Genomic DNA, 22812 nt, shown 5'->3' with positions numbered 1-22812 from the left:
ACTATTTAGGACACGTAGCATGTATATGTTAGCTATATTTCAACTTTAGTTACTTATAAATAGTCAATGACGGACGCAGTAGTAGTACTTGCTTGATTGTATTATATTATATGATATCTTCCTAATTAAACTAATTAGGACACGTTGCATGCATGTGTTAGCTATATATCAACTTTAGTTACTTATAAATATTAGTACTTGCTTCATTGTATTATAAGAGAAAAAGAAATGCAGTGAATGAGATTTAGAGAGAATGAGCCGTAGCTCATAGTAGAGAGAAAGGAAGAGTGAGTGTTTATAAGAACCGAAGCTCTTAGATAGAAAGAAAGAAAAGGAATTGTGTGAGTTGGAGTGAAAAAGAGCCGTAGCTCCAAGTTAGGAAAAGAGAAGAGAGTTTTGTAGTGCTGAAGCACTTTTTTTGTGTATTTTGTAATCCTTTTGTGAGAAGCCTATTAATACTTATCCTCTATGTTTCATCCTTATTGAGTGATTCTATATTTTGTGTGTCAAATTTCCAACAAATCTGGTATCAGAGCCACTCGGTCCTACATATGGCGGCAATGTTGAATATGGTCTAGCCCCAAATTGCCAAATTAGATAAACACAATTATGGGAATAAGAGTATTCAGATGCGAGTCTTGTTGCAATCACAAGAGTTGTGGGATATAGTTCAAGACGGCTACACCGAACCTGCCTTCCAAGAAGCCGAAGATGCCCTGACGAACAACTAGAGGAACGCCCTTAGAGACGCTAGGAAATGAGACAGGAAGGCGTTGTTCAATATCTATCAAGGTATTGACGAAACCACGTTCGAGAAAGTAAGTGCCGCCACCAAGTCAAAACAAGCCTAGGAGATTCTGAAGAATGCTTTCACCGGCATTGATAAGACGATACGAGTTCGATTGCAGGTCCTACGTGGCGAGTTCGAAAGTTTGGCCATGTCTGAAACGGAGAGCATTTCAGACTACTTCACAAGAACATTAGTTATTGTGAATCAAATGAAAAGGCAAGGAGAGAACATTGAAGATCTTCGTGTCATTGAGAAAATTTTTCGTTCCTTGACGTCAAAATTTGAGCACGTCGTTGCGGCTATCGAAGAATCAAAAGATCTCAACACCATGTTGACTCAACTTTATTTTACCCAAATAATACCTGCAAGTGTACAAGGCTATTGTAGCAAATAGCAAGCAAGAGTATATCGTATCCCACAGAGACAATTAAGTGTAAACCTAAGTACCACGAACCAATTTCAACTACTATCCAGACGATCGAGAGTTTTGGTTTTAAACTAACAACTACTAAAAGCATATAAAATCAGAGATTAAAATAAGCACTTAAACAAGAAAACAATGAAGCAAGTTGTAGAAAATGATAGAAAAATATGCAGAATTCAAGGATCCGATGCACAACTCATAGCCTAACCCAATTGACATTAAATTACCATTTAAAGTCTCCAGAATTGTTGAATCAATCACAGATATGAATTTAACCCTTTCCCAAAGTGAGAAATCCGCAGATTAAGTGTAACAATCGAAGTCCCCTTCTAATTCTTAGACTTAACTCCCAAAAGATTGATTAGATTAACGATCCCACTCAGAATCTCAACTCTCCCGAGTTTTATTGAATAAAGGTGTGGGTTATTCCTCTTTCAAGGTTAAATATTTCACCTCCCGATTACTCTAAGGAACCCTAACACTACCAATTGGTGATCAAGCAATTGACAGAATAAAAGCACAGAAATAAACCAAACAATCACAAGAGCTAGATAAAAACGAAATCAATTGGATTAAAACTATGAATCAATGCATCTTCACCAAGAATTCTACATAAAAGAAGTTTAGCTACTCATATTCATGGAAGAAAACAAGTCTAAACTAAAGAAAACAATGGAAAACATGATACGGAGTACAATTGGCGGATGAATTGAAGCTTGAATCTTCAATCTTCATCCAAGAGTGATTGAGAGAGATGGGTTGTGTGTTTCACGGCGGTAGAGAATGAGTAGAGTTGCCCTAGCTTTCCTTTCTTATTTCCCTCTTTCAGAAAATCGCGTTTTTGCTTGGAAAAATCGCCAGAAATACGTACCCGGCCGGGTGGATTTATTGTACTGGAAAATCACCCGGCCGGGTGGGATTCTTTTGGCACTCTCTGGAAATGCGCAGGTCAAAATGTGCCACACGGCCGGGTAGAATTGTTGTACTGTAAAATCACCCGGCCGGGTGGGGCTTCTCTCGAACTCTCTGTATTCTACGCGGCTTCTCAATGCCACCCGGTCGGGTGGCTTTTCTGCCCAAAATCTCACCCGGCCGGGTGAGACTCTGTTTCACTTCCTTTTTGCCTATTTTGCCTAAAACACTCAACAAACACGTGAACTCCGAAACAAAGAGTAATTGGCTGGAAATAACCATTTTGAGCACAAAAACTCAACAATTAAGCATATCAACACACCAATCATGACACTAAAATACGAGTTTGTCACATGTCCATCGACCAGTTGTAAAGCAGTTTGGAAGTCCACGAGCAACGCATGAAGAAAAAGGCCACTACTTCACTTGATCATATGCTACAAGCGAAGATGTCAATCAATGAAGACAAGAAGTCTGAGCCCGGGACATCGCGTGGTGGATACAACCGAGGTCGAGGCTATTGTGGTTGAGGAGGACGCAGCCAGAATTACCAGTATGAAGGAGGACGTGGCAAGAATTATCAAAACGAGGGAGGATGTCAAAATTTCACCTATCAAGGCAGAGGTCGAAATTCTTATGGACAATGAGGACGAGGAAGAGGACAATATAGAGGCGATTATTCTCAAATGGACAATGAGGACGAGGAAGAGGACAATATAGAGGCGTTTATTCTCAAACCTACAATAAACAAGGGTTTGATAAAGCAAATGTCTGAGTGCTATACTTGTCACGAATTCGGGCATTACAGCTATGAGTGTCCAACAGCCGGAAATACCAGGGCCAATCAAAAAGTCAATTATGCCGAAGGTGGAGATGATGATGAGCAGGTAATTTCAACCTCTCTTTTTACATATAAAGAAATTGAGGGTGATCAGTATAACACAATGTACTTGGATACTGGAGCAAGTAATCATATGTGCGGGAATAAAGATCAAACATGGAGCTGGGAGGATAAGAATACTGCAAGCTCGTCAGAAATTGTACCTAATTAGCAAGAAGAAGCACGTGAAGTTGAAGAACCAGAATCACCTGAGTTATCTCAAGGTCTAGGTGGAAAGCCAAGAAGAATGCGCGATCTGAATTATGTGAATCTTATTTGTTGATGAAGTTATATATGAAGCTACTGAAGAAGTTGATGAAGCTGGAGAAGAAAATGTGAATCTCATTTGTTTTCATATGGATGCGGATCTTGCCTATGCATATGCTGCGCAAGACATGGAGAATTGAGTTTTAGGGAGGATGTTGATTTCTAAACTCTATTACTTAAAAGTTAAGAATAGTTTTGATGATGAGTAGGTGACGAGCAAGTGCATCACCAACTTGAAGATTAGTGGTGGACTTTTGAATTAGCATTGTGTTCTTCATGGCTAAAAAGAAGCCACAATTGCATTATGTGTAAGGCGGTGGAGTATGTGGTCATTAGGACACGTAGCATGCATGTATTAGCTATATATCAACTTTAGTTACTTATAAATAGTAGTACTTGCTTCATTGTATTATATTATATGATATCTTCCTAATTAAGCTAATTAGGACACGTAGCATGCATGTGTTACAGTGTTAGCTATATATCAACTTGAGTCACTTATAAATAGTAGTACTTGCTTCATTGTATTATAAGAGAAAAAGAAATGTAGTGAATGAGATTTAGAGCGAATGAGCCGTAGCTCATAGTAGAGAGATAGGAAGAGTGAGTGTTAGTAAGAGCCGAAGCTCTTAGATAGTAAAAAAGAAAAGGAATTGTGTGAGTTGGAGTGGAAAAGAGCCGTAGCTCTAAGTTAGGAAAAGAGAAGAGAGTTTTGTAGTGCTGAAGCACTTTTGTTGTGTATTTTGTAATCCTTTTGTCAAAAGCCTATTAATACTTATCCTCTATGTTTCATCTTTATCGAGTGACTCTATATTTTGTGTGTATGTTTCATCCTTATTGAGTGACTCTATATTTTGTGTGTCAAATTTTCAAAGTTCATCTATGCAGCATTGGTATAGCCATTGAACCCAATAATTAAATAACTTAGTAGAGCTGACAATTTTTGACACGATACGATAATCCGACACGAATTTGCACGAAATTATTAGGTCCAGGTCAAATCTTATTGGGTTCGTGTCATTATCGGGTCGATCCATTAAGAACTATATAATTTCGGGTTGGGTTCGGGTTGGATACGGATAGCTCATTAAGATAATATTATTATTATTTTAAAAAATTATTTTACTTTAATTTTTTTAATTCTTGTAAATTCAGGTTTAAATGATATAAAACGGATTTTAATTGTGTAAATTAGGTTGAAAAATAAGGTTTAATCGTGTAATATCAGGTTTTAATCGTGTGATATTAAGTTTGAGTCGTTATCGTGTCGTGTCAACTAATATTATATCTGCCACGACTTTAAACGCAAAACCGGCGTGGTCCTTGAAGTAATCAAACAACGGGACGTACTTCTTCCCCATGAGAGAAGCACCGCTAAACTTATCCAAGATTTCATACGTATCGACATTCTTAGTTGCCACACTTTTCTTAGCCTTTTCGATAGGCAGCTCTGATAATCTAGATTCGGCAACCACGAAAACTCTCCCGTTGAACTTGTTCCGGACCTTAACATACACGAAACCAGCATTAACGCAGAGTGCAAGGTTACTAGGCAGCGTCCATGGCGTCGTTGTTCACGCAACAAACGAAGCACCATCAGCATCATCAACCACAGGAAAAGCCACCATGATTTCTGGACCAGAAACCTCCTTATAGTTTAAATTAGCTTCAAAATTAGATAAAGGAGTTTTACAACCAATACTATATGGTGTGACCTGCATAAAACAACATTTATCCAAAATCAGCAACAATTACACAGAGGTTTCTAACTGCGCTATGTGTTTAGGGTTTCTAACTAAGCTATATATGAGTAAATGCATTTTGGTCTGGGAAGTTTATTTGACTGTGGCGAAGCCAACTTAGTCGAATTCATGTCTGATTTATCTTGTATAGTTCATGCAATCATGCTTGCACAAAAAGGCCAACTTACTTCACAATTTATGCACAATATACGCTATCTAATGTGTTTTTTCGAATTGAAATATAGTATCACTGTATTATTGCCTCAGTCCTTACATCATATTGGGTAAGTATTTAAGCTATGTTAGATTGTTGAGATTTTGACTTTGAAATCTAACCTTTTAGGCCGTAACTGCCGTTATTTGAAAAAATGAAACAAGCGAAAATGGAAGAAGGAAATGGGGTCAATCACTTTACTCGCATCCCAGAGAAACTAAGCCGGCTTGCAAATCTAAAGGATCTGTGTAGATACTCCCTTGTCTCGAAGCGTTTTGCTAATTCGGCTATTTATTTATTTATTGAAATCTGTTCATTTGACTCTTCCAAGTACTACACACTCTGCTGAATCAGCTGATGAAATCTGTGATACTACCTACAAAAAGGAAGAGGAAGACCAAAGTTTGTAGTGTGTATTTGATTTTAAAAAAGTGGTGTATTTAAAATAATCAAAGGCATGCATCTTTATTGAAAATTAATAAAGTGAAGATGGATACAAGGCAATCGGAACACAAGGCAATCAGAATAGGAATACAAGGCAGGCAATCGGAACACAAGGCAATCAGAATAGGAATACAAGGCATGCAAGCGGAACACAAGGCAATCGGCTGGATGGATGTTGAGATAAGAAAGTTAGTTGTTGTCGACTTGAAATCTGAAGTTGTAATAGCTGACTCCCTCGTACATACCACCTCGGACAGAATTTTCAAATGAAGTTTTGCCATCGATAGCACTCTTGTCTGCTTTAGTGTAAGTAAAAGGGATACTGCAGATGCCCTTTGTCCCAACATAACTAACTGTGACCGTACTATTCTTGGGCACAGAAACCGTGCCCACAGCCGTAACTTCATTTGCAGCAGTATCGGCTTTGTCCCACTCAAACTCCTCGTTTATAATAATAGCACCAGGGATGATAACTTTTCCGATTGAAATGAACCATGGCGTTGTAGAGATGGTGTGTTTCACCCCGGCATTCAATCGACCACCCCCGCGGCTAAAAGTATAAGACTTTTCATCAATGTAGGTGATCTCCACAGGCATGATTAGGTCCACAGGCGCCGAGTTGGTGAGTGTGGTGGTGCCTGCTATAAAAGGTGTCTCCCCATATATCCTCTGGTCACGTAATGCATAGTTCAAGTTGAGAATCTGCCTCTCCGTCACAAGCTCATCTACAAAGATTATCGCTTCTGATGTGATGGTGTCGCTCGTGGCAGCTAGGCAGTTGTCCGTTGATCGAACGCAGTACTTGTTGACGGAGGGGTTTAGAAGTGCAATGGCATATTCGTCGATTTTGACCGGCTTGAATATTTGGACGACGGAAGAGCCCTGTGTTGTGTAGTCGCCGCCGTACACCCAGTTAGAGTCTTTGGTATTCACCCACCAGAAGTAGTCGAAATAGTGTGAAGATATAATGACCATTCCGTTAGACTTCATACTCGCCGAGTGCAGAGATTCTTTATCGGTAGCTTTGTCTGATCCAAACTGCAGCCGCTTCCCGTTGACGTCGTAAGCTTTGAGGTACTTCCCGTGAATGAATGCTATCGGATGCTCAGGCAGTATAACCAGCGTCTCCCTATCCACAAACACTAGGTTCGTGCCGCTGCTATTTTCTTCCACGTACAGAGTGTATCTTCGATGACCTTCTGCTTTCGCTATCACGCGCCACCCGGTCTGGACGTGAGTGAAGTAGACCTCATTCTGGGATGGGAAGGCGGGCTCGAAGAGCGTGCACGATGGGTCCGTGGTGTCTTCTATGGGCTGATTCAAACTGGCTACGATTCTGTTGTCTCGTGTATTTTTATGCCAGTATTTGTTGTTGATATAAAATCGAAGGTGCACGTATTTGTCGTTGACTGTGGATTGCTCGACTATGATCTTGGAGGCCGGACTGTGGGCAGGTTCCGGAGTGTGGTCAGGGTCCCTTTCGTCGTAGCCAGAAACGACGTACGCGTCGTAACGGCGGTAGAAACAAGAAGCTTGTTGATATATCTCTTTTGAGCCGACGTTTAGCGCGATGGATTTTGGAAGCGCACCACTTGTCATTTTCTTCACCAATATGTCAAAATTTGAACAGTAATCAATTTTAATGTGCAATTGGGTAAGTAAGAAAAAGATTGCGAAAAATTACAGCTTCACGTGCAAAAGTGATAAAAGTGCCAATAAAATTAAGATTAAAATTGAAAGGGACTTGAAACAATGGAATTTGCTGCCTGCTTAACTTTCCAAAAATATGCACTTTATACTCTTACCTCCGTCCCCCAAAATTTGCTACACTTTGACCCGACACGGGTTTTAAGAAATGTAATGGAAAGTGAGTTGAAAAAGTTGGTGGGTCCTACTTTTAAAGTATTAGTTTTATAATAAAATGTGAGTAGGAATGAGTTAATGGAATATGAGGTCCACTACCAAAATTGGTAAAAGTGAAGTGTATCAAATTTTTAGGGACGGACCGAAATAGTAAACTGTATCAAATTTTCAGGGACGGAGGTAGTATCATCTATCACATATGTAGATAATAAATCACTAAGCACCAAACTACAGAGCCACTTTAATTTAATTAATACTAGTATCACGTCTGTGCTATGCACAGATAATATATTTTTAAAACATTAATTTTTAATTTAAAATTAATTAAATAAAATTAGAATCAATATAAATAATAAACTATATGAGTAACAAAATTAGATCTTACCATTTGTAGCCTGCAATCTCAAATGCATTGCTCCGAAGTTCTCTTTTGTTAATTTGTGAAAACTTTTCAATTTTCTATGCATACTTTCCATATATGTCAGATGGTTTAGGACTTGAAACATTTAACTGACCAAATGAAAAGTGACTAATGATAATAAAACTGCAATGTTCAGTTATTCACCAGTATTAAGATGAAAATATGAATTAAATAAGCATCACTGTTTTTGAAGGATCCTGAAACTACTTCTACTTTAGAAACATATCAACAGATTGCGGACACCACCCGTTAAGATATCAACAAAATATAAATGACACACCTGCATCATTGCCGTAATCACTATCCCAATAAGGAGGCGAAGTTGATGGAGTTCCATTCTCAACCTGGCCCAACGAACTCAATTCTATCAATGCTTCTTCATACTAGCATCTATGCTGCTCACTCAAATCTCCTTCAAACGACCTCCCATCCATCAATGATTGCTTTCTCCAAATTTGCATAAATTTGAATTGATTTTTGATATTTTTCTTATTCATTTTCAATTTCAGAGTTTCTCTTCTATCCTTCTTCCTAACGTTCAATATTAAAAAAAAATACTACCAAGATATCAAAGCAAAGAAGAAATCATTTTCTAAGTTTAACAAGTGCTCAGAATGGCAGAATGTCAGGAAATAAGATAGTAATCACGATTAAAAGATCTTCCGGATGCATAGGGAACACAAATAAGTTCACAATTGAGCTCATGAGAAGAAAACAGTGAATGATCCAAATTAATAATGCACGGTACTCACTACTCAACAATGATAATAAGCTGTATGAGTAACTCGAACCCTTTGATTATGCAACATAAAGAACTGAATGATCAAACATAGTGGTAACTCCACAACTCATTGAGCAATTGCTCTAAAAAGATTGATCTCAAGCAGGCACTTCAAACTGAACTTCGTCAAGATAAAATCAAATTCCAAATAAACACATCAATTAACTCCCCACTAACTTCAAATAATTATCCACTAATATAACCACCAAGAAACCGTATAATATAGCGGATTAATATTTACTATTACTACATTTCATTCAAAAGAAAAAAAACAGTTTTATTAAAATAATAATATATATTTTAAAAGAATATTTTCCTAAATACCCCCAAAACTCCCCTTTTATATATAGTATAGATTACTATTCCATATAACATGCCTTTACAAAAATATATATATATGTAGGAATCAATAAACAAGACAATAGTACTAACAAACTTAAATGAAATAGGAAATAGTGTATAATGTATATAGACTTACGATAAAGGAGGAGGAAGAAAGACCACCGAAATTGAAAAGCTGAATTGCCAAAGCTCAATTTGAGTTGAGTAATTTGTTTGTGTGTGTCTTTGCAGAGAAATGCATATACTCTATTTATAGATGAAGACATGAAGTTTTTAAGGATATATGATAATGTTTTTTTATTTTATATATGGAAGGATAATAATGGGATTTGGACTTTTTTTTTTATAAAAAAAATTATTTGCGTGAGATCACGTTGGCTTTATTTAATTAAAATAAAGTGAATATTAATTTTGCACCTTATCAGTCATTGTTTTCATGATTCAGGGCATAGGTACAGCCTTTGAACTCAATAATTAATTTATCTGGGCATATGCTAGTCTGTCTTTTTAAGTAATCAAAAGGATTCGCATTTGATCTCTTACTAATAATTAATTTGGGACATGCTTGCTTGTCTGTGTTTATAATTAATTTAAACTAGCCTATCAAAGCATATCTTCAAATGATCTCTCGATTAACATGGTCCTATATTAAAAAAATATGATTAAAAAACTAAAACTAAAACAAAAACTTGTGGAACAACACTCTCATTGTGAGCTCCGAACCGAAACCGTCGATTTTTGAACCGTGGTTCGGTTCAGATTCAAAACAGTGCCGGAACCGCCGGTTCCGGGCGGTTCCAAACCGGAACCGTGAAAAACCGCCAGAAAACTGTGAAATCAAGCCGGAACCGCAAAAAATCGGCGGTTCTGAACCGTGAAAAACCGTAAAAAAAACCGCCGAAAAACCGCCGATTCAAAACCGTAACCGTGAAACACCCTTGCGGTTCGGTTCCAGTTCAATAATTTCGAAAATCGGAACCGGCGATTTCGAACCGTAACCGCCGGTTCCTGAATCGTGGGCACCTCCTCTAGGTATAGGTACAACCTTTGAACTCAATAATTAATTTATCTGGGCATACGCTAGTCTGTCTTTTTAAGTAATCAAAAGATTCGCATTTGATCTCTTACTAATTACTCCCTCCGTCCCGCTTTAGGAGTCCCGGTTGATCAATTTTGGGCGTCCCGCTTTAGGAGTCCCGGTTGAGATAAATTAATAAAAAATGCCTACAAAGTGTTAAAAGTGGGTCCCAACATCCACTACAACTAATAAAAAAGTGTTAAAAGTGGGTCCCAATATCCACTAAAACATTTATTTATTGGACACTTAACTAAAAGTGGGTCCCAACATCCACTACAATATTTATTTATTACACACTAAACACTTTTTTTTGTCCTGATTTTAGGGTATTGATCACAATGTAGATCAATAAAGGGGGTATTTCATTATGACTAAATAGGGTATATCTCCTTCCTCTATTCGAAAATACCAACAAGATGGCTTTATTTGCAAATTTCAGAAATAATTTGCGTTTGGTTACAGTGCATAAAAAAAAAGAAGAAAAAGAAACGTTACCAAAAATATGTTTGTTCTCAAATAGTAGTAACTAAAGATGTGTTTTTTAATTTTTTTATGACCGACTAAATCCCAAATTTTAAGGGATTAAAACGGTAACAGCCCGACTTTTTAGGGCATAATAAATACGGCGATCGCTATTTAGGCGGACTTAAAAGCAACAAGAACATAGGCTAGGGTCTCATTTAAAGGGTTTTGACCAAGGTATTTAATGAACTATCAGAGCAATAAGTCAACGGCTTAATTAAGAAACATAAATGAATAAATATCGTAAGTTATGCTCAAAAGACAAGGGTTTAATATCATTCCAAAAACGCATTATGTCTCAATATTCTAAACCAAAAGTAATAAATTCAAAAACAAACGATTCTAAGTTTCATGTTCAGCGGAAGCAACCAGTGGCTGATCTAGAGGGGGCGGTCGCCCCCTCCATGTGACTATTTTCCCCTTATCGGGACGTAAAATTATCATGTCCGCCCCCTCCGTTTGCCTCCGGGGTCGCCCCAAACAATGAAAAAATAGCCATGCACTAAGTCAAGCTAATACTATATATTCCGCCCCCTCCGTTTCCGGATCCTGGATCCGCCACTGGAAGCAACCAAGAGAAAAGTGAAGTCATGTATGAAGACACAATCCCACTCAAAGTTTCAAGACAATCATATTATCATTCAATTTATTTTGCTCAACACCGCCAACCGTTCGTCGCTGCTCAACCTGCACATAGGGAAAACACATGCAGGGCTGAGTATTTTAAACATACTCAGTGAACTCATGCCAAAACATTTTAATAGATATGTCATCCTTACCATAGTGAACTCGAGTTTGTATTTTATAAAAGAATATCATCGAGTATCACAAAATAATTTCATAGACTGGCCCGTCAAACATTTCCTCCCATTTTCTCAACAATCAACAATTCCATAGTGCGACGAAAGTGTGGCCACACTATTCGCCCACGAGACCGGCCGACTAGCAAGGACGGCTCCCGATCCCAACTGTGTACACTAGCCTGATAGGGTTTGCGGCCCTACTCAGACCCGAATTCGTTTATATAGCCCTTTAGCCTAATGGAGCGGACTCACAAACTAGGCATCAGGCACACAACATAACCAAAACAATCACAGGCATGGCATAACATTTTAATCCACCCTTATAACACCGTAATCAATATTTTGGTAATAAAAGAGTTTAGTGAATAAAGCCCACCTCGATTCCTTAGATCACAAGTACATTTTTCCTCTTGCTATCACACCGAGAGCGCGAGTTATCACCTTTAATTTATGCGTAACACAAGTAAGTCTCAATCATCTCCTCAAATTCATGCATGTTCCGAACGCTTCCCTTTTTCCCCTCGATTCGTTTTATATTATCACTCAAAAATCAAGGTATGATTATCATAACACTTTCTATTCACACCACAACACCCGATCCATCATCAAAAAATGTCATGCATGAGTGTTTTACAACACACATCACACGCACGCACACCGAGGTACACACACACATGCATCCCATATTCATCAATTGTTTCCCCTTTCACTCAATCTATATGCATGAGGGTTCAAGAACACCGATTAATCGGTTAGATGAAGAAAGATTAATATAAAAATACCTTTTTTTGATAGAATGAACGGTAGAAACAAAGTAATAGCCTTGATTATTCTTGAGTTTCAACATCAATTCTTCTCAAAAGATGAAGAAATATTGGAGAAAAGAAGAAGAAAAATTGAGAGAGAGTGGGAAAGAGGGGATACGTGATTTTGGGGGAGTGGGGGCGATTTTCTTTGATTTAGGTTTAGGGTTTTTACTCTTATTTATAGAGTTCAAGAATATAATCCCACAACTAAATAAATAAAGATTTGGAAAGATATGGGGGAGGGATTGGCGTTAATATTGGTGAGAAATAAGGGGATTTCGAATTCTTAGGCTATTTAATTAGCCTATGATTTAATTTAGATATTTCACGGAGTAGAATAAAATATCACGGAGCAGAATAAATTAATAAATCTCCCAACAAAAGTAGGAAAGTGGCGTGATTTTTAAATCTCTCCACATGGATTCAAATTAAAATCCTAATTAAAATAGGATATGACAAGATCTTCTTAGATATGCTAGGATATTTGAATTTATTCATGGAAGAGAATAAATAATGGATCAAATAATATAATAAAATAATCTCTTCTCCCATAAATAGGAGATTTTTGAAAATCTCCATATTATAAAGTGGGTTTCGAAAATTTCATAGAGGAAATAAGGAATAATCGGACTTTGGATTTAATTTGGATAAATATCCCAAGAGACTAATCAAATCCACGAAAAATATAATTCCCCTCCAATAAATCATGAGGGTCGAAAATTCCTATAATATGCTTAGGATATTTATGAAAATCCTATTTAATCTCACTCGTCCCTTAAGAAATAATTCGCCACGATATATTCTACCCCGCATAAAAAATATTCACATAATCGCATCACAAAATCCACCATTTTTAATTCCACCTCATATTCACAACACATTGACATTTCAACGGCCACATCATATTTTCCACAATATTGACTATTCAATAGCCACGTCATATAATCAACAAGTTTGACTATTCAACTCAAACTCAACTCCATATCGCAATTAGGTCACAAAGAATCATGCAATAAATCACTCACAATCCACATACTTCATAGCATTAAAATATTTAATGCAAAAATTTTATGTCTCGAAAATTAGGGTTCGAAAAAGTGGAGTTTACAAAAACATTTTTGTGTTAACCCAAAGAAATCAAAAGGATACAGATGCATCTACCTGATAATTGAACAAAACCTTTCATTACTTGAATCATACAGTCAGAAATTATACTATTAAAGCAGCAGCGAGAGACGAGTTCTATAAAATCAAGGTTCATCACACCCATCCATCCAGCCCCTTTGATAGTTCCATAAATTTCTTCCATCCCAATCATGTTCCTTCTTCCAAAAACGATGCAATGTACCTTCAAGGTTTGATCAAATGAGTCAATTTCAGGGTTTTGGTGGCTAAGCTATCAATATAATAATTGGATAAATAACAAAATATACTAATATTTCAGAATATTATATTTATTCAATATAATATTTGAATAAATAAACCAAGTAATGCAAGTTTCAAATCAACGAACTAATGCTTCTTTGAATTAAGACAGTATCACAGTAATGTGTCATACCTGAAAGAAGGTTGTCATGATTTGCAACACAAAGAAACAAAGAGAGGTGATTGCAAACATCACAACCTTGTGGATAGATCAAAATATACCTATCAACCAAAGTTCTTGACAAAGTTTAGTGTAATTGTATTCTCTGCGGAGGGAAATACCTCATCAAAATCAAGTGCCTACCGGAGGAAAAGCTTCTACAACCTGCAACAACAGCCCCTGCTGTGGAGGGTGACTAGGGAAATACCTCATCGACAGAATGCATTCTCTGGCTCATTTGGAAGCCACTGCGACGAAGAGCAGAGTTTAACTGAAGAAAAACAATGTTTGAATAAACTACCAGACTTGGAAGAAGAGTTGGTGACTGAAGCTTTCGAACCGGAGTAGTTGCTCTTTTGAGTCTGTTCTGGTTCTGATCGAATTTAGGCCATCTCCAGTCCGTTTGGATTTTAAGAGCTGCCGCATCCTTTCTTACAACATCAACCTTCCCTTTGGTCATGTCTACCTAAACATTAAAAACAAAAAGGACAATTAAAGAGACAAAAAATACGAGTTCTCCCTTTCATCAAGGACACATTGATTGCTTAAAGATAATATAGCATTCACCTCGATTGTACATGAGCACTGATAGAGGCTGACATTGCTCTCCTAGGGCAGATTTCAGTAACCTACACAAGTTGAAATCCCCCCTTAGCCAAAAACACAGAACAAATATGTAATACCTAAAATATGTACGAGTTCATGGAGAAAACCTATGTGCTGTGATTAATAGACAGGACATCTTACATTTAATCACTCACAAAAATGATAAAAGTGCAGCTATAGCCTATCGTGAAGTGAAGAGGTTACTGATCGATAATCGTGCAGATTGCAGAAGTACGCATGCCACATGATATCAGCAAAAATACCAACTTCTCAGCCACAGTGGATCAAGATTGTGAGTACACATAGCAAGTCAGTTGCGAAGCATAAATCACACAATCTGGAACTTTTCAAGGAAACCTACAAGTATCCATGAGTTCTTGTATCCATGAGTTCTTAATTACATCTGGATTTGGAGCCATAATACTCAACCAACAATTGCCTAAAGCAACAATGCAGCAAAATCAGTAGACTGTCTACACACACATCTACTTAAAGCCAGCAAGAGTAACCAAAGTTGAGAAATAAAGTGCTTCGTTGTGTATAAAGCCCTAAATTATTGAGGCAGTAAATGTATCAGAACTCATGAACTCTTAGTTTACCTCAACAATAACCCTATTATTCTTCCCTTGTTAAGAATTGATTATAGTTGAAACAGCCTCCACTACAGTTAATTATTAAAACGACAATACAGAGAAAAGCATAAGTGTAATTTACACCACCAATGGTAAGCAAAGCACACAAACTTACAAAATAGAGAGCAAAGACGGTTGCACGAACATGTTATGTACATAGCACAAGAACAACTCTGACAGATGTAGCAGTATAAAGGTACACCAACATTTGAAGAATAATGCAGATATATAATTGAAGTGTTAAATCAGAGATTTGTGTTAAAATGACAACCCTCTTAAAATGACACCGTGACACCGCTTATACAACAATATTATAAACACTACACAGCAATATTACAAACACTACACAACACTCTATAGATTGCTGTATAGTGTGTCGGATATTGCTGGATAAGAAATATTGCTGGTTAAAGACCAGCATATTGCTGACCGTCTTTTTCCAGATTTTTTTTTTGCCACGTGACAGCTTATTATTCGTCCACGTGTACAAATGATTGGCTAGGAATGGTGGTATGGTGTTATTTTAAGGGGTGGTGACACCCTAACATGATTGAAAGCAAACTTTTACTAGATCACTAGAATCAGACTTAGAGTTTTAATGAAAACTGCAGATCTGGATTTTGCAATCACTCTATATTGCCAGATAGTTATAGCCATAGCAGCATGCATAAGGGTTCCTAACACCATCTGGGATGAGGGGCACTATGGAGTTGGGATTCATCAAGTCAACAAGTTAACTATGCCAACATCAAACTGACTGCTTTAAAAAATAAACGTTGTACTACTAGGGGGTGTTCGGTTGGCAAGATTGTATCTGGGATAAATTTGTAGTGTGTTTGGTTCATGAGATTCAACCTCACAACTCAATCCTATGGATAATCATAGGACTATTAGTCATAGTTGACCCCCTATGACTAAACTAATCTCACAACTCAATCTTAGATTGTAACGCCCCGAAAATTCGAACCCTAATTTTAGAGCCGTAAAATTTTATTTATGACGTGGGAGACGTGAATTAAATGATAAATGAATTTATTGCATGAGTTTCTATGATCAAGTTGTGTCTAGGGTTGCGTTGGAGTTTGAAAAGACAAACTTGATGAGTATATGACGTGGCTTGTGAATATTTGAATTAAAAGTGGAATTATGTGGTGATTTAATTGTTTAAGGGTGAGTGAGATTATTAGGATATTTCCATAAATACTAGCCACATAATTTTGAGATTTTCGACCCCTTCACTTATTGGAGAGAAATCCTAATTTTTTCGGATTTTATTTATTTCTTGGGATATTTATCCAAATTAAATCCAAGACCCCATTATTCTTTATTTCTTAATGAGAAAAAATCGACACCCTATTTATTCTAGGTGATTTTTGAAAATCACCTATTTTTAGGAAGGAGAAATTATTTTATTTGTTTAATTGATCCCTTTTTGATTTCCTTCCATACCTAAAATTAAATATTCTAGCAAATCTTATCATACCTCAAGGAGATCTTGTCATATCTTATTTTAGTTAATATTTAAAATCCATTCTTGGTGGGAGAAAGCAAAACTAACGCCTATATCTATATTATTTGGGAGGATTTTTATTTTATTCTGCTCCGTGATACTTTATTCTACTCCGTAAAATACCAAATAAAATCATAGGCTATTTAAAAGCCTAAGATTTCGAAAATCCCCTTTATTTCTCCTCAAATTGGCGTCAATTCCCTCCACAAATCTCCCCCATATCTTGTCAAATATTTAATTTATTTAATTAAAGATATTATTTTTGCACTCTATAAATACATGAGAAAAATCCTACACCTAGAAACCAAAATCACGTCTCTCTCTCTCCACATTCACGCTATTTTCTTCCTCTTCTCTAATTCACAAGATTTATTTTATTTAATTGTGGAGAATCAAATCTTTCCAAATATTCTATTTTATTTCCCTAGAGACTAGCCATCAAAAAAATCGCCCCACCCTAAACTACACGCCTCTCTCTCTTCTCTCACTCTCTCAATTTTTCTTCTTCTATTCTCCAATATTTCGTCTATCTTTTGGAGAAGAATTGAAGTTTAATTCAAGAAGCTTGAAGAACCAAGGCTAATACTTTGATTTCTACCGTTCGTTTTCTCAAAAAGGTATTCTCATATTAATCTTCTTCTTCTTCTAACCGATTAATCGGTGCTCTTGAACCCTCATGCATATAGAACGAGTGAAAAGGGAAATAAATTGATGATCGGATGTATGTGTGTGTGTGTGAAACCGTGTGTGCGTGTGTGCGTCGTGTGTGTTGTGTGTGTGTGATGGCAAAACACTCATGTGTGATATATGTTGATGTTAGATCTAGAGTTAAGATGCGAATGAGATTTATATGATGAACATGATTTTGATTGGTGATATTAAGATAAATCGATGGGAAAAGGGAAAGCCTTGAGACATGCATGATTTAGGAGTTGATGTTGAAACTGATTTCTGATATGTGCCTATGTGATTAAAAGGTGAAACCTCGGTTGCGAAGCAGGATAACAAAGGGAAAGAACATACTTGAAATCTAAGCAGTCGAGGTGGGCTTTATTCTTAAACTCTTTTATGTTGTAAATTTATGAAAGTGGAGAGATAAGAGAGGTTTAACTGTAATGCCATGCCTATGTTGTTTTGTTATGATATTGTGCGTCCAATGCCTAGTTTGTGAGTTCGCTCCATTGGGCTATAGGGCTATGGATATGTATAAACGAATTTGGGTCTGAGTAGGGCCGCAAACCCTACCAGGCCGTCCTTGCCAGTCGGCCGGTCTCGTGGGCGAATAGTGTGGTCACACTTTCGTCGCACCATGGAAATGTTGTGATTGTGGAAATTGATGAGAAAAGTGGGGAGTTGTTTGACTGGCCAGTCTTTGGAAATATTTTTGTGATACTCGTTGATATTTATTTTGATAATTGTAAAACCTCGAGTTCACTATGGTAAGGGTAGCATAACTTATAAAATGTTTTGGCAACGAGTTCACTGGGTATTTCAAAATACTCAACCCTGCATGTGTTTTCCTTATGTGCAGGTTGAACAGCGACGAGCGGTGGCGGATGTTGAGCATATTAATTAATTAAGATGGATATTTTGAACTTCGAGTGTAGTTGTGTCTTCATACATAGTTGCACTTTCTCTTGGTCGTTTTCGCTGATTTTTTTTTTGAAACTTTAAGTATTATTTGGATATTTTGCACTTGTTCCTTTCGGTTTAGAAGCTTTAGACTTTTTGTGGTTTTATTGGAAATTATGTCGAACCTTTGACATAGTTTATGGCATCTATTTTTTTTTATTTAATTTTCTAGGTTAAACCGTTGGCTTATTACTTTAATAGTTCGTTTAATACCTTGGTCAAACCTCTTTAAATGAAACCCTAGCCTATGTTTTTATTGCTTTTAAGTCCGTTTTGGTAGCAGTCGCCGTATTTATTGTACCCTAGAAATCCGGGCTGTTACATAGATTATATCTTGATATTATTTTATCTTGCAAACCGAACACCACCCTATAGTATATATATAGCGGTGATTGAATGGAAGAGGAAGACCAAAGTTTGTAGTGTGTATTTGATTTTAAAAAGTGGTGTATTTAAAATAATCAAATGCACGCATCTTTATTGAAAATTAATAAAGTGAAGATGGATACAAGGCAATCCGAACACAAGGCAATCGGAATACAAGGCAGGCAATCAGAACACAAGGCAGGCAATCGGAACACAAGGCAGGCAATCGGTCGGAATACAAGGCATGCAAGCGGAACACAAGGCAATCTCGGATGGATGTTGAGATAATTAAGAGAGTTATTAGTTGTCGACTTGAAAGCTGAAGTTGTAACAGCTGACTCCCTCGTACATACCACCTCGGACAGAATTTTCAAATGAAGTTTTGCCATCGATAGCACTCTTGTCTGCTTTAGTGTAAGTAAAAGGGATACTGCAGATGCCCTTTGTCCCAACATAACTAACTGTGACCGTACTATTCTTGGGCACAGAAACCGTGCCCACCGCCGTAACTTCAGTTTCAGTAGTATCGGCGGCATCCCACTCAAACGCCTCGTTTATAGTATCACCAGGGATGATGGTTTCTTCGTGTGAAATGAACCATAGCGTTGTTTGGATGGTGTGTTTCACCCCGGCATTCAATCGACCACCTCCCCGGCTAAAAGTATAAGACTTTTCATCTGTATAGGTGATCTCCACAGGCATGATTAGGTCCACAGGCGCCCTGTTGGTGAGTGTGGTGGTGCCTGCTATAAAAGGTGTCGCCCCATATATCCTCTGGTCATCTAATGCATAGTTCACGTTGAGAATCTGCCTCTCCATCACAAGCTCATCCACAAAGATTATCGCTTCTTGAGTGATGGTGTCGCTCGTGGCAGCTAGGCAGTTGTCCGTTGATCGAACGCAGTACTTGTTGACGGAGGCGTTTAGAAGTGCAATGGAGATTTCGTCGATTTTGACCGGCTTGAATATAGGGACGATGGAAGAGTCCTGTGTTGTGTAGTCGCCGCCGTAGATCCAGTTAGAGTCATTGGACGTATTCACCCACCAGAGGGAGTCGAAATAGGTTGAAAATATAAGAACCATTCCGTTAGACCTCATCCTCGCCGAGTGCAGAGATTCTTTATCGGTAGCTTTGTCTGATCCAAACTGCAGCCGCTTCCCGTTGACGTCGTAAGCTTTGAGGTACTTCCCGTGAATGAATGCTACCGGATCAGGCAGTACAACCAGCGTCTCCCTATCCACAAACGCTAGGTTCGTGCCGCTGCTATTTTCTTCGATGTACAGAGTGTAGCTGAGATCGTCTTCTTTCGCTATCACGCGCCACCCGGTCTGGACGTGAGTGAAGTTGACCTCATTCTGGGATGGGAAGGTCGGCTCGAAGAGCGTGCACGATGGGTCCGTCGTGTCTTCTATGGGCTGATTCGATCCGGCTACGATTACGTTGTTTTCTGTATATTTATTCCAGTATTTGTTGTTCATATAAAATCGAAGGTGCACGTATTTGTTGTTGACTGTGGATTGCTCGACTATGATCTTCGTGGCGGGACTGTGGGCGGGTTCCGTTTCGTCGTACCCAGAAACGACGGACGTGTCGTAACGGCAGTAGAAAGAAGAAGCATCGCCATCTATCTCTGTTGAGCCGACGTGTAGCGCGATGGATTTTGGAAGCGCACCGCTTGTCATTTTCTTCACCAATATGCCAAAATTTGAAAAATAAATTCATGAATATTTTTACCACCAGATAATGTTAACATATGTCAATATAATACATGTAACATTAAAATGTATACTTTACAAGTTTTATTATTCTAATAAAGTTTTTAATGGGATACTGGACTTTGAAACATTGATATTATACTCCGCCTCGTCTTTTAAAAAATAAATAAATTTGTAAATGACACAGAATTTTAATGTGTAATTATTGGAAAAATAAAAAAAGAGATTTGCGAAAAAATACAGCTTCACAAAAGTGATTAAAGTGCCACTAAAATTAAGATTAAAATTAAAAGGGCACTGTATTTTACCTACTTGGAACAATGGAATTTGCTACCTGCTGAACTTTCCAAAAATATACACTATATATCATCTATCACATATGTACATAATTAATCACTAAGCACCAAGTTACAGAACTACTATAAATTCATTAATATTACTACTCCATATAACATGCCTTTACAAAAATATGTAGAAATCAATAAACAAGACAATAGTACTGACAAACTTAAATGAAATAGGAATAGTGTATAATGTATATAGACTTACGATAAAGGATGAGGAAGATTGAAAAGCTGAATTGCCAAAAAGCTCAATTTGAGTTGAGTAATTTGTTTGTGTGTGTCTTTGTTGAGAAATGCATCTACTCTATTTATAGATGAAGACATGAATATTTTAAGATACATGATAATGTTTTTATTTTATATATGGAAGGATAGTAATGGGATTTGGACTTTTTTTTATAAAAAGAATTGTTTAATTGCGTGAGATCTCGTTGGCTTTAAAATAAAGTGAATATTAATTTTGTACCTAAAAATATTTGTATCAGTCATTGTTTTCATGATTCAGGGCATAGGTACAGCCTTTGAACTCAATAATTAATTTATCTGGGCATATGCTAGTCCGTTTGTGTTAAAGTGACAACATCTCTAAAAGTAATATCGTGACACCACATATCCAGCAATATTATAAACGCTACACAACAATCTATAGATTGTTGTATAACGTGTTGGATATTGTTGGCCGAAAAAAAATTGTTGCATACAATATTGTATATTGCTGGCCGAGATGTTTACACTTTGAGCATTTTTTTATTGCCACATGGCAGCTTATTATTCGTTCACGTGTACAAATGATTGACTAAGAATAGTGGTATGGTGTTATTTTAAGAGGTGTTGTCATTTTAACGCACCCCTATGCTAGTCCGTCTTTTTAAATAATCAAAAGGATTCGCATTTGATCTCTTACTAATTACTCCCTCCGTCCCAGATAATTCGACCCAGTATTCCATTTCGGGCCGTCCCACATAATTTGTCCCACTTCACTTTTACCATTTTTGGTAGTGGACCCCATATTCCACTAACTCATTCCTACTCACATTTTATTATAAAACTAATACTTTAAAAGTAGGACCCACATTCCACCAACTTTTTCAACTCACTTTCCATTAGATTTCTTAAAATCCGTGCCGGGTCAAAGTGTCCCAAATTATCTGGGACGGAGGGAGTAATTAATTTGGGACATGCTTGCTTGTCTGTGTGTATAATTAACTAGTGTTAACACTCGTGCTATGCACGGATTATAGAATTTTCAATCCGTAAAATATCAATCTATATCCGCGAAGTAAACTATTTAGTAATAGACACATAATTTATAAAAAAAATTATTTGTAAAATTGAGTGAAAAAGTAAGACAAAGTAGAATGAAGAGATAACGATGTTTATATTTAAGAATGTAGAATATAATCCCATTGATTAAAATATATATAAGGAAATGTGCAACTAAAATGAATTTTGAGGGCTAATCTTACACAATTACAATATAATAAAATCGAATTACAAAATAGTAGTTAATAATTTAACTAAATAAATAGATCATAAGTTTCCACAACAAAAATCACAAAAATAGAAAAATAGAAAGTATAATAGTAACAACAACAACTCATGAGTTTATAAATTTTGAAAAACTTCTTTGTAAACAACATTAATAGTAGAATCTCCACTCCTATCAATATCATCTTTATAAACTAATATCTTCAAACCATCACGACTTGTGACTCTTGATACAGCAACATATAGTTGTCCATGACTGAAGACGGGCTTTTTCAGAAACAATCCAACATGTGAAAGCGATTGACCTTGACTTTTGTTAATAGTCATTGCATAAGACACAGTTAATGGAAATTGTCGTCGTTCGAATTTGAATGGCAACGATGGATCAGATGGTATTAAAGTCATTCGAGGAATCAACACCTTTAGACCAACATTATGACCAGCCAATACTTGTCCCTCCAAAACATAGTCACCTAAACGTGTAATAATCAATCGGGTGCCATTACACAAACCATTAGAAGGATCTATGTTCCTTAACAACATCACTGGAGTACCAACTTTCAGCAACAATTCATGATTAGGAGTACCTGAACATTTCAAATTATTCAAAAATTTAACTGTATGAATCTCAGCAAAGCCATTTG

General features: G+C 37.0%; 1 protein-coding gene across 1 annotated transcript; it reads right to left on the bottom strand.

Moving 5' to 3' along the window:
- Positions 1-5675: 5675 nt before the first annotated feature.
- Positions 5676-20897, bottom strand: LOC125204629. The gene is made up of 3 exons (XM_048103336.1): positions 20886-20897; positions 8238-8301; positions 5676-7275 (listed from the first exon to the last, which is right to left on the bottom strand). The coding sequence occupies exons 2-3, from the start codon at positions 8292-8294 to the stop codon at positions 5863-5865; spliced, it is 1470 nt and encodes a 489-aa protein (XP_047959293.1). The 5' UTR covers positions 8295-8301; positions 20886-20897; the 3' UTR covers positions 5676-5862.
- Positions 20898-22812: the final 1915 nt, after the last annotated feature.

This window comes from Salvia hispanica, chromosome 2, assembly GCF_023119035.1.
Source record: "Salvia hispanica cultivar TCC Black 2014 chromosome 2, UniMelb_Shisp_WGS_1.0, whole genome shotgun sequence".
Lineage (NCBI taxonomy): Eukaryota > Viridiplantae > Streptophyta > Magnoliopsida > Lamiales > Lamiaceae > Salvia > Salvia hispanica.
This window is presented reverse-complemented; position numbering and strand designations above follow the sequence as displayed.